The sequence below is a fragment of the Cupressus sempervirens genome, chromosome 10, assembly GCF_028749045.1.
Source record: "Cupressus sempervirens isolate cs-2001-9-10 chromosome 10, ASM2874904v1, whole genome shotgun sequence".
Lineage (NCBI taxonomy): Eukaryota > Viridiplantae > Streptophyta > Pinopsida > Cupressales > Cupressaceae > Cupressus > Cupressus sempervirens.
Window position 1 is genome coordinate 912,145,331 of NC_143127.1, and position 13,873 is coordinate 912,159,203.

The window sequence follows — 13,873 nt, forward strand, 5'->3', positions numbered from 1 at the left end:
GTTGTTGGACCCAACACACAATACCAAAATTGGAGTTAAGACCCCAAATCAAAAGTGGTACTTCAATCTTGAAGAAAACAAGGTTAAGTGAAGAAGGAGAAGTTCAAAAGTTCCATTTCAGGCCTGAAAAGCGGTTCTAGAACTGTTGTAAAAAACTAACGCCCGAAATGGAACTATGAGGAAGAGTTCAAGACAACGAAAGGGGCTTGTTCCCAAGGCACCATTGGAAAACAAAGGAAGTCAAGGAACTTCAAAAGTGAAATTTGTTGTCCAAAGCCAACTCTGGAACTCCTAGAATCCAAAGCCTCAAGTGGAAATATGTTGAAAGCTAATTGTTGATGGTTGTCCCAAGCCCAACTTCAACTTTCAACGGCTACAGCACCAATATAAGCATGCAAAGATTTCCAATTTTCATTCCCCAACTGCTCCAACAACTTCTGGTAAAAGTCTATTTGCAAAAGAATAAAAATATAATGCCCAGTGACATCTACAAATCCATTAACCTCAGAAGGATGCCATAACTCTTCCAGTGTCTACACACACCATTCCAAGACCATGCCCATTAATGATCTACAGGCAGCTTTTTTGACAAAAGGAACAATCCGCCACATCTTGTTGCAGAGTCATATTTAAGGCATGGGTTTTATCTTCCTCAACTATAGGATGCAATGCAGCCTCTCCCCGTGAAGATCAGATACCCGCCAATATCATATTTTGATCTTATTTTTTTGAATAGATGTGCCCTACAACTAAACCCTAGTTGGACTGAGTTTTGAATTACATTGCTTAGTCCAACTTATGCCAAAACTATAAAGGCAATCTTGTAACCTATTTCAGGATATTTTCTTGTTTCTAAGCCAAAATGTCATGTTTTTTCTGTAACTGTAAATATTGTCATGCCTTTACATCAATAAAATACTTTGTTTTACCTCTTTCTAATTCAATTACTTTGTGTAGAGTTCTGCCTTTGTATTTGAATATATCTTTCTATTCTTCCAGATTAAATGGTTGTATTAACACCCTGTAAGTCTTGTTTGTGAATACAACCTTCCCTTCAACATGGTTATAGGACCAACTCTTCATGTGTATCCTTGGGGCTGATATAGATAGAAACATGTGTAAGTTTAAGTGGCTTGTTGATGTCTCATATTATTTGTAGAGAAGAGCAAAGTTATAATCTAGTGTGTTACCTCCATTTTATACTTCTGCATTCCTTCTTCCCTTTTCCTTAATAAAGTTGTCAGATTAAGTTAGAAGTAGACTACAAGTATTAGGTTGGTTCAACAAAACACCCTAATTAGAAAGAAGGTTGGCCTTCTCTGAAAACTCAACCTTACTTATCAAGGTCCCACACTTGGAGGTTGTTTTCATGTTTCACAAGGTTTCTCGGGGGTCAAATGCCAAGCAAGGGTGCAAATTTTTGTGGCCACAAGCACTAAACCAAGGAATCACCAAGTCCCTTTTATGAACATCAAACCAACCAAAAGTACAATTCAATGATCTGAGCACCAAATCAGACTTCTCAAAGACTAACTCTAACTCTATTACAATAGAAACAATTGATTACAACTAATCACAAATTCTGTGATCAAGCATTTATACTCTGATTTATCAAATTAAATCCTGCAAATTAAATGTACTTTGAAAATAATCTACAAATATCTTCTCTGTTATCTGAAATACTTGTCTGAAATTTCAAAATATAATCAAATGATATGATAAAATCAGACTTATTGTGAGGTTCTCACACCATCGCCCCAAAACTTTGGGGACCCCCTTTTTTCCAGTCGCCTTGGCAAATTTTTTGAGTTGTTCAAAAAATTTTGAGTCTTGGACACCTTCAGGCCAAATGCGGGAAAGACTTAGCTTATTTTCACTTGGTTTCGCTTGATTTTCCAAAGCAACCAATTTCATCCTTAAGCCGAACAAAATTCAACAGGCAACATTTGGCAAGATAAAATTGTAAATTTGTACTTAGACATTTTCTTTTGAAATCTAGATATAACTATGTAAATTTGGATAATCTTTCAAAAGGGAAATTTTTGTTAGACTTGAGTTTTGGAAAATCTTAAATTTTTCTTTGGTGAAAATTTTAATTTTGTAGAAATGAGGTTAAATTGCAAAAATCGATTTTTGACTCTAGAAGCAATTTTTTTTTTTTTTCAAAAAATAAAAATAAAAAATCTAAATAGCATAGCAAAATTGATTTGGATAGAAATTGCAAGAAATTGTTTTAATGGATTAAAATTGCCTTGAAAACTTTTTGCCTTTAATGAAATTGGTAATTTAATATCGAAAAAAGGCTTTTTGGTTGGCCAAAATTCAATTTTAATGACGTATTAATTACTAAATTATCATTAAATGGAAATATTTAACCCCCCCCAAGGCATTATTTAATTTCTCTTTACAATTTAGAGCTAATTGGCAAATTTTAAAAGGCAATTTTCATTTGGCAAAGTTAATTCTCAGCTAAGTATTTAATTGTGGGCCATAATTTTGATTTAATTTTTGTTTTTTCTCCCCTCCAGGTCCAAGTCAGCCAGCTAGGAACGCATGTGGAGTTGGCTATAAGAGGAAGCCCCTTCCTCTTCATTCCTCATTTCTCATCTCCTCCTCCTTGCTTGTGGGCGATTATTTTAAGAGCAGATTTCTTTTAAGTTGGGCGAATTTTCTTCTTGGAGCAGCTTTTGTTGTTGGGCAATTTTCCTTGCATGGCAGATTTTCCTCCATTTTGGGCGATTTTGTCTTGAGGGCAGATTTCTCTTCCATTAGCGATTTCTTCATTGGGCAGATTTGGCCCTTCCTTGCTTGGGGATTTTTATTGGAGGGCAGATTTTTCATGGTGTTGGCGATTTTAAGCAAATTCTGATTTTTGCAAGGAGCTATGATTTTGCCCTAGGTTGGGCAATTTTATTTGGAGGTGAATTACATGGTAAATTTCTGATTTGCAAGTGGATTTGAAGTTCTTGAGGTCTGATCCTAAATTCCGAAAAGTCGTTGTCCGGTTATTGGTTAAGGTGAATTTTAATCATTTCGAGTTGAAAGGGGTCCTTAAGCTGACATCCTTCCTTCGTTCTAGTCTAAGGATTGCTTCCCTTGGTTCTACTTGCCTTTTGGTCCACCACTCTACCATCCTGTAATAGGGCGAGGAGTATGGAGGATGTTAGTGCAAGTAAGAATCCCAAGCGGACAAACACTAAGAAAGAAAAAAAGGATATGATGCCCAAAACACCATTCTTCTCGAAAATGAAGCGAATAATCGACACCAATATCGGTACAGTAGACATGATACAGATGAAGGATAGACTAAAGGAAGGACAATCCCCCTTGGCAAAGAAGATTTACAAAAGCAGGATTGTACACGCAGCAGCTTTTCCTCCTACATTGTTGTGTCCAGAATTGATTATGGAATGTGCATCCAGATTTGATCTAAATAGTAAATCCATCATTTTTGATGAAGGGAAAAGAGTGTTGGCCAACATTGGCGGACAAGCAATCGAAAAAACATTCAAACATTCCCCAGTACAAAAGCATGACAATTGTGATGATGGACCAAGCGGCTAAATCATTTCAAGATAACCAAGAGGCCTATTTTACGCACCTAAAGCAGAATTGGATTCAAGAGGGAAAGAAAGGCGTTAACAGATCATCAAGGTTCACAATGGCAGATTTCAAACCAAAATATGATGATCTCGTTGTTCTTCTCAACCGGATCATGGGCCTAGCTCAAGGTATGCAATTCAAAAACTGGATGTACTTTCTCATTGATGAAATTGAAAAGGGAAAAGGAAGATTTGATTGGGCTAGGATCATAAGTGAGAACTTAGGGTTGCAACTTAGAACCATGCAAAGCCAAAGGCAACTCTACATAGGATCCTATCTATTTTACTTGATTGCTAGATTGTATAAAAATCTGGGACTTAAGGCTTTAGGAGAAATTAGTAGTGGGCCGGGGCAATATTTGGTGCATGAATGCTATCTGCAACTCCAATTGCACAACAATAAGGATTACAAGGTATTTTGTGATGCCTTCGCCATGAAGACAATAAGGGTATTACAAGGGACACCTAATAAGTGACTTTCACCGGAAGCAAAAGCAAGAATCAGGAAGTATGGGAGTTGGTTCATCCAATTTCCACAATTTACATACATTAGAGTAGTAGGGAGTTCAGTTTGTCCTAAGAGGCTTCCAAGGTACCCTCCCAACAAAGTAGTTTTAATGGAATTGGCTAGGCAACTTGAACACTATGATAGAATAATGAGAAACGAAAGAAAACCTTCTCAATCATAATTGGCAATGATAGTTGCCCAAATCGGGCCTCCTTTACAGCTGGGGAGAAGGAATTGGAATGGTATCATCTAGGATGGTACAAAGCAAGGCAAGGATTTGATCCTAATGGTCTTATCAAGGTATCTCATGGAAATGAATTCAAGCATGTTCCCACCATAGAAGATTTTTGGGCCAATGCCAAGGATGACTTTCATGTGAGAAAGCTAGCTTTCTCAAGGCTGTCGGTGAACATGATGAGAGATATCAAATGAAGAGGCCTTGATATTCCCAATCAATTGGAGGATGATGGAAATGTGCTGAGAGAAGATTATGATACAGTAGAAGGAACAGAATTGAATCCAATGGATTGGGATGACCATCAGGATCCTTCCTTGGAGGCAGTTACAAGGGCAATAGATTTACATACTGAACCGTGGTATAATGAAAGACTAAGGAAGTTGCAAAGGCAAAGGATTCCCCTTACCTATGAGATGATGAAGCCAAAGGAGAGACAAACGGAATTGGTCGGACAGAGGAATGAAGGAAGTAGCCAACAACAGGAAATGGTTAGAAACGGCAAGAAGAAAGTTTTGGAGGTAGAGAAGGGCAAAGAACATCTGGAACCTCCAGCCAAGAGACAGCACGCAGCGTCATCAAGAGAGAGTATAATTGAGGCTAAAAGCCAAGAGGCCAATTCAAGTGATAAAGGGGCCACAGTAGAGGTGAGCTCTGATTCAAAATCAAGTGGCTACAGTGAGAGTACCGAGTACTCCCCTCTCTCGAAAAACCAACAAGGAAATGATATGGCAGAAACTAGTAGAGAAGATGGGCCAATCGACATTGAGGCAACAAGTCAAGTACCCAAGACCGTTGGTGATGCTTTGTTAGTCGAACCGAATCCAAATTTGGGGAGATGCACTACACCACTATGGTTAAGGCAAATTCTTATGCCAAGAGGCGAGGTGGTAACTGCCCATACAGTTGAAGACATCCAAGGATTAATAGAAAAAGGTGATAGTGAGAACCAGGAACGACAATGATGGTCACCGAAAGGTTCAGATTGCTATACCAACAGTCAATAAAGTAGTGGGTGAGATTGCGGCCCAGGAATACAAGATAGTAGAACACAACTTGGAAAGATTGCCAGCCCATCTAATTGCTGCACCAGGTAGCCCTTCCTCAAGACAGCGGGAGCAATTCAAAAGAGATATCAACTCAACTACATGAAGTTAGGGATTGGATCCATGATACAATCCAAGATAGGTGAAATTTCTTGCCTTCCTTCGTCTCAACATTCTAGTCATTAGTGATTGTCAGAGACAAGTTCAAATTGCTTGAAGAGGTGTGAAAAGGTTTCCTTCCCATCAAAGATTTGGCTATTCGTAGGCTACAAGCATTCATTGGTCTACCAAAAGCATATTTGGAGAGGGCCAAGTTGGTGGATGAGAGAGGATTGAGTACAGTTGAATCTTGGTTTGTTGCATTGACTACCAGATTTAGAACACTTGAAGAAATACATAATGAGACTGCATAGCACAACCCAAGCGTCGATACTTCCATTTCAACCATGATGAGCGACGTTAGGGTGGCACTTGATTTTGAGGATATCAAAGAAGAGGATATCAACGAGATAGATTTTGGATCGAGGTTGGATGAGTTAGGAAAGGTTGCTATCAAGAAGAAGCATTCGGGCACCCTTTCCTCTCTCAATGCTTTTATTGGATTTGTGAAAGAATATGAGAAGAACCATGAAAGGATACTACAAGCAGCAAGCAGCGTGGTGAAGTCAACGAAACTCAGGGCAAAGCACACACCTTGTCCTCCTATGAAAGAAGTTAATGAAAGGCTAGCTAAGTTCATTGCCTTAGCTAAGAAAATGAAAGAAAAGGAAAGAGTTATATTAGAAGATCATTTGATGTAAGCCCAAGTGGCAATTTCTCTCTTTCTTCTAGAATAGGACAAGTGTCTATTTCTGATTGGCCGCCATTTTGGTGCCTTCTCATTGGTTGCCACTTTTTGCACTTTTTTCATTGGTCCATTGATGAGGTGGCATCTTCTCATTGGCCAATGGGGTAACAATCCTAATTAGGGTTTTTAGGATCCACTCTGGATCGTTGATCCTGTTTTGATCTCCACCATCCATTGTATTTTTGGCCCCTATATAAGGCCATTTGCTCTCATTTGTAAAGTGTTGGAGAAATTGTTGCTAAGATAATGCCAAAATTCACTATTTCTTTCTCATTGTTGTGACTTGCATGGTGATTAAGAGCCTTTGGCATTATTGCATGTTTTCTACTTCCACATAGTTAGATTTCTTTTCAAGTTGTTAAAATTGGTTGTATTTCAAGTTGTTAAAATTGGTTGTATTTCAAGTTGTTTAGGCAAGAGTAAAGTAGATGGATAGCTGTATGGTAGCATTGGTAAATGTTTAATAGAGATCAATATTAGACCACTAGCATCCTAGCGGCTAGTTGGGAAGCGTGGAGTGGTAAACTAGTTTATTTTTCCTTTGAATCATTGCATCTATGGAGGTGGGGCCGCTGGTTAGCCTTCATTAAATTCGGTCCCCGTCCACTTGCCAACCTTCCATTCGTAGGAGTAGGGGTGGAATAGTGAGTAGCTGGGTAGTCGAAGTTTAGAGAAGTAAGTCAAGTATCAGAACACATCCATTCACCTCCCACCACCATTGCTTTTCCATCAACATCATCATTGGCAAACACATCCTCCATCATCAGCACCATCAACATTATCTGCCACCCGCATATTTCACAAACCAAACCACCATCTCCATCATCCCACCAAAGTCCAAGTCATCCTCAACAATTTGCATAAGGCTTCCTACGTGATTATCAGCAAATCACATCGATAAAACTCAGCGAGTATCCACAAGTGTAAGGAACATTGGAGTTATACTCATGTCCCATGAGCAATAACTTTTCAAGAGAGGAATTGTGTGTTTGATACTCCGTATCAGATATCCAATTACTAATATGTTATGTAAGTGATACAAAACTCGCATCAACAAGACTTACAGTTAACATAGATATCCAAAACCTGATTACTGCTACACAATGTTAAGAGTAAAATATCACTGTTATATGAGTCAATCATCAATCCTCAACAAATAGCAATTTCTGAATATTTGATCTACTCCATTGTACTGTTCGGATCTTTTTGATCCACCATATATGACACACATTTACTATTAAAAAAAAGTCTTTTTAATCTCTTCTCTACCATCTTTTTTTATATTCAATACCTAATACGCTTCACACTTCTCACAAACCAAATGAAGGTGAACATATAGAATGTCTCAATAGGATTGGCTAACTGCATATAATTAGGAGGTTTTCAAGAAGTTACAACCAATTACCAACTGTCCTTCAAAAATTTTCCACCTTGGCTATTCATTGAATCTGCCTTCTTCGCAAATCTTGTAAATGCATGGCCCACCTTCAGCCAATTTAATTCTTCTTCAAACTTAAATGATAATCTTTAGTTACAACTATAACTGTTGCATCAAGAGTATTTTCTAAAACTCTATCATCAGAAACTTATTTTTTGTGTATTAATACAAGAAGTTTACAAATATAGACCAAAGAAATCAGATGCACAAGGAAGGATTTTTAATCAGATTACAAAGAGTTGATTCTTGAGACAATAATTTGATCAATCAGACACAACTTCAAACACATAGGTCAAAAACAAAAACATGGAATCCTGTAGATATAGACTTTTCAGATTCTTTGTATACTTCAGAAATATGATAATTCTAAAGATGTATCTGAAAATTCAAATAGAAGACCGTGTAGTCATTACAGAGATCAATGTCTGAAAACATTTGTTTAGTCATTATGGTGACATTCTTATTTCAACCCTTTGTATAAATTAACTGTGTAATCAACAAACTTTTGATATCAATGACAAGTATTCTAATACTTTTTATACTTCATGAAATCCTTCATAATTTGCCTTCGATTGGCAATTTTGATGCTCGCTCATAAACTTGAATATTTTGTTTTTATTGTTTGTGAATTTGAAGTGCACATATTTTGTTATCTTTTGTTTGTGAATGGAAAATAAAAGGAAGGCTTACCTGGAAGCAATGAGGAGCTTTCAGTTCCCTAGATAAATTCCAGAGAAACACTTACTAATTTGTATTCAACTTTTTCTCCTATCGTCTTCCTTTCTTTCTTTAACTTCCAAGTTTCTATTACATAGAATACTAACCACCATATTTGATAAACCAAAAGGAAACAGAACTAGATTTACAAACGCTTTACCCAGGTCAATCTCAATTAATGTATTTACTCTTTATCTGTCCATCCCAGACCTACAGACCTACGACTGAATAAATGCATACAAAAAATTATCACAAGCTTGCAGAGATTCTATCATCTCCTACTGTGGTAAATTGAAGCATACAAAGAGTTTTAAAAAAAAAAAAGCACCAAGGCTTGGATTTTGTAGAAACCGTTATCAGAGTCTGTATATTGTTACTTCATTAAGTTAATATGCTAACTACAAATTTTATCCTAAAGATGCATTTTCCCAAGAAAATAGATTTGCAGAATATATATAAACCAACATTACCTAAAACAGGAAATGACATGTTACCCTCCTTATAAATAGAACTCTGATTCATAAATATAAATATGAACTGAAAGTTGGAGCAAAAACGCTTCTCATGAGACCAAGCTCGCTCATGTTGAAGTAGTGTGCATGCTTAGAAATTTTGGAAGTTAACAAGATTGTCCTATGATAGGACTTCATCAAAGGTGCTTGTATAATGTTACTTCAACTTCTAAGCTAAACGTGCAGGCCACTCTATACTAAAGCTGCATTCTCCCAACTACCAAAGAAAGAAGGCTAGCCAAATGTTGATGACCCACACTTTGCCTAAAAAGAAACTGAAATGTCGCACTAATTATATATAGAATGACACTCATTAGAGCCAGCTTGGGTTTTTCACTGACTGGTTCAAAAATATAAATATGCATTGAATGTTGGACAAAAGCAACTTTTCATGAGATGAATCCCTCTCATTTTGAAGCTGTGTGCATAAGGCAACATTATGTAAGCCAACTACAGAGACTTTGTCCTATGAAGCAATCTACTACTGCTCACCATCCTCAAACCTGTGGCATTGACATATTTTGTGGATATATAAAGTTTAAACATTACATGGCAACCAACATTCATTTGTGGAAAAAGGTGAGCAGAGTGGGGTACAGTTCATTTGAAAACTAGGATTAGGATTTTTCTTCTCCACATTGGAAGAGCTCAAGGAATAGAACCACTGCTTAAGTTTCAAAAAAAATTATATTTATTGATACAGGCTGCATACCTTTTAGATTCTATCCAGAGTACTTATGATAACTCTCTCACCAAAGACCATCAACAATATTTGGTCACATAAAACCAAAGAAATGGAAGCTAAACAACATTAAAAATGAAATACCTGAGGATTGAAAAGATTATTTGATGTCACAGTGCCAAGAATAGACCTATTCAGCCCTTTCAAATTTCGGTGTTCAAACGTAACACTTCCACCTGGTTGAATTGAAGCCTGTAAAAATAGAATAAAGGAAATGTTATCTACTGCATGCAATATTCTCACAAAACAAGTAGCCACCAAAAATAATGATAAACTGACGAAGTGAAAATATATGAATAAGATTATCAATGCACAAAAGTCATTCCACAAAATACTTGAATTAGGATGAGAAGAATTATCAATATGTCCCATGTATCACCTGCCATGTTCAAAAGCATGGCCTACAAAGAAAAGTTATAAAATAGAATACAGACAAAGCATTCATTTGTTAAAGCAACCTCACCAGATGAGGTCGTCCCCCACTTCCAGGTACGATGCTCCATTCTGTACTGACTTCAGCTGTCTTCTGTTCAAGTTCTTTGAGCTTCACCTCAACTGCAATGCCACCTTCATTTGTCTCATCAGGCTTAGGATTGATCTCGATGTTTGAAAATAATCCAAGAGAATTTATATTTCTGAGAGCCTGCCTTCCTGCATCTATATTGAAAATTTGACCTGCCCATAACTGGATAGTGCAAGCAAATTTGAGTCAATTGTGTTAAACAAACATGGACAGAATTACTTGACAAATAAAACAAAATGCAATAATTGAAATGTGACATACAGAATCCAGAATATATTATGTATAATGCATGGCAAATTAAAAAGTTTCATACTGGAGAAAAATTGTCTTGCAATTGTGCTCTACAATGAAATGTTAAATTGCACTTCATGTCCAGAAATCACCGAAATGGGAAAATGAGAATCAAAAGCATAAAGAGAAGTAAAGTAAAAACGAGTCCCTAAATATCTTACACATAAGAATGTTAACAAAATGGAAAACTAATAGCTGTAAGCACCGGTAAAAAGCATCACACAAGATCATCAAGCCCAGAAGTCTACTCATTAGTGTCTGCAGCAAATATATAGGTGACCCTCGTTGAAAAGGCATGACCTGATACTTGCATTTCCACTTGCAATATTTTTTCTCATTATGAAGTAATATTTACATCTTATCATCATTTGTGTAGGATTAAATGTGACAGAAAAATAAAGACCTACCTGGAAGGGAGATTAGCATACAAAGGGTGTAAAGTTAGTCTAAAGTTTTTCTCTCTTTGAACAGTATCAAAATTCATTTCCGGTAGGTTTTTTCTCTTCAATTTAGAGAATCGATATTAATCCTTTCTTCAGTTACATGCCATCCCTTTGCTTTCATTGATGTCAATCATTTAAAATCAACCTCTTGCCTTAGATAATGCATCAAAAAATAGATCAAGGAACTCTTCCAAATATGGGAGATCAAGGATGTTGAGGGGCTTAACTCAATGATACATAGATAGTCAAGGAGTATTTGGCACTGAATTTATTGAGAAACCCTATCTTATTATTTTTGGGTAAACATGTGAACATGTGGCACAGTTTGTTCCAAATCCTAAATTCCATTCTAATTTGTGGTTGATGAGGATGAAAGCTAAAAAAATACAGCTAATAATTATGATCTCCTGACATGCCTAATTGGTTACAATGCTTTTAAGCCCTTATTTAGCAATTATCACGCAAATTGCTCCCAAGCATTATACATTTTGCATTGCACAAGAGCTTGTTCTTATTGTCATATTATATCTTTGGTCTTAGTTTAAACTTTATATGTTTTCTGGTATTTCCCAGTTTTTATTGTTATAATTTCCCTCTAGATTTTGTCTTTTTAATGTGTAAAATTGTGATAACCCTTATTCGAAATTACCAAAATTAAAGCTTCACAATTTGATTGGTACTGCTGCTATTATATCGTTGTCTACAATTTCTAATATTTGTTAGGTGGATTCAATTCAAAATCTTGCAATGACATATGATGCATAAGATAAAAAAAAATTAAAGCTTGTAATTGTACAATCAAAATGCCTCAGGGAAACAAACTGAATGGCCTTTCTAATAGCAATTATCATGTAAAGGAATGATACACAGCAAAGACAGACATACCATATAAGTTATCTTAATGTGTGGCACCTATAATATGCTAAAATCAATATTCATTGTTCCAAGACCATAAAGATTACTTTCAGTTCCACCGAAAGGATGAGACAGTGTTCGAACTAGGAAAGATAGCAGCTCCAGTGAATACCAGAAAGTCTCCTGATAATTACAATAAGCTTTTGAGATGCATACACTGACAGAATGAAAGGTTACTATTGGAGGAGTAAGCTCAAATAAAAATACTTATGAGGAGTTACCAATCACTGGTTGCTCACTACATGTAGTTCCGTCCAGGAAACAAACAGCAATACTATTCTTCTCTAAACGCAATGACAGTCTTTGCAGGGAAAAGCCACAGTAAATTCAGAGCTCATGATATCGAAGGAGTTTCCATGGAAACCTGAAGTTTCCAGTAATAAGCACCGTTATTCTCCAATGAAATACCAATTACAAATACAAGCTTCTCATGATCCCAAAAAAATCTCCACACTAGAATATTTCACAGCCTACTAATGCTTATCTTCATTAACAGTAATGCCAATGAAATAATGAAACTAAAGAACCGATATAATAACTTTAGAAATATTTCCTTGGAATTGGCCTTCATTAACACATGCATAGCCTGAAATCTTTATAGTGTCTCTTAATTATATTGGTCCCTTTAATAATTCTCGCAATATTAACCAAACCACAATTTCATAAAATCCATCCCCAGTATGAAACATATATAAAGTTTGCTTAATGGAATACTATCAAACTCCCCTTTCCCCTGTTAATTGGCTTTCATGGGTTCACCCATCTTGTTGATGTGAGTTTCATTCCACAACAACATACAGAATTGAATACTTAGTATTCCAAGATGAAACACAAATTTTCCAACTCTCTCTTGAATAAGGATGTTCATATCCTTAAAAATGTAGATGACTTGTGTGATCAAATCAGACAACCTCAAGGTTCCTTCTTTATTGCAGACTTAACTCATTTTTTATATTGTGATATGTTGGTTATCACAAAGAGACTTACATTATTGATTCGATGGATATCCACTGCTTCAATCACTTCCGACCAAATAACTGCAAGGAATAAGGGTTCAGAAAGATATCTAATTCTAAAAATGTAAGATAATATTGATGATGGGTTGAGCCTCTAACCAATCCTTGCATTGTTGTGTGATCTAGTAATAGGAGGGTGCTATCTTCTATGGATGCAGGAATGATTTTCACATTAAAATATATTCATCCAGATACCTTATGAAGGTGGAATCTAAATGAACATCTCCAATAGAAGTTAAAAACACTTACAATTTAGGCACAGACTAACCATGCATTGTTACTTACAATCAGCAAGTTCCAAAAAGTATGGACACTAGCTCAACCACTAATTTCACCATTCAACAGTATCTTTCGTTCATCTACTTCTACTTAACATAAAATGAAATCTAATCTAAATGAGGAATTGAAGAAACCATGCAATACTCCAAAACAACATTAAGTAATCCACTATAAAGACCAACAATGAATCATCAATTAATTTGATAGCATTATGGCAACAATTTCATCGAGTTTCCTCCTAGTCTACTTCTATTACTAATCTCCTCTCTAGTTTTAATGGCGAACCCCTTACAAATGAGAAGGCCTTGTCCTTTTACAGTTGTTCAATTACAATTAAGGGCCAAGATTTATCTCTACAAACCCTGATTAGGGTTCTCAAACTATCTGCCAATTACATGATGGCACCATCCTCTAGGCCAATAAGAAAATTACACTTGGCATAATATGATTAAATGAGTATGAACACATGATATTTGAATTTTCTGATTGGGAGAGCTTGGAAGACACTTGGTTGCCACCTCAACATCCTTATCTTGAAGACTTGACCAATCCTTTGGTCATGAAAAAACATCTCGACACTCAACATTATCAACACTCCAATTGTGATGGCATATTCCCAAATTGCTTCATTTTCTCAAATTTTCTACATCTTCAATCTTGGAAATTTTCTCATTGCCATGATTTGAACTTGCTTGTACTTGTAAACTTGATGTTTCTTGAACTTCTTGCTTGAAGTGATGAATTCTTCGTGTGGTTGGA

General features: G+C 36.2%; 1 protein-coding gene across 1 annotated transcript in view; it reads right to left on the reverse strand.

Annotated features, from left to right (window-relative positions):
- LOC149536957 (protein TOC75-3, chloroplastic-like) overlaps positions 1 to 13,873 on the reverse strand; it is a 75,230-nt gene that overhangs the window by 36,467 nt on the left and 24,890 nt on the right. Inside the window, exons 3-4 of the mRNA XM_089806592.1 lie at positions 10,111 to 10,332; positions 9,732 to 9,839 (exon numbers count right to left, since the gene is read on the reverse strand). Of these exons, the coding sequence (XP_089662718.1) occupies positions 9,732 to 9,839; positions 10,111 to 10,332 (330 nt within the window). The remainder of the gene's footprint in view (positions 1 to 9,731; positions 9,840 to 10,110; positions 10,333 to 13,873) is intronic.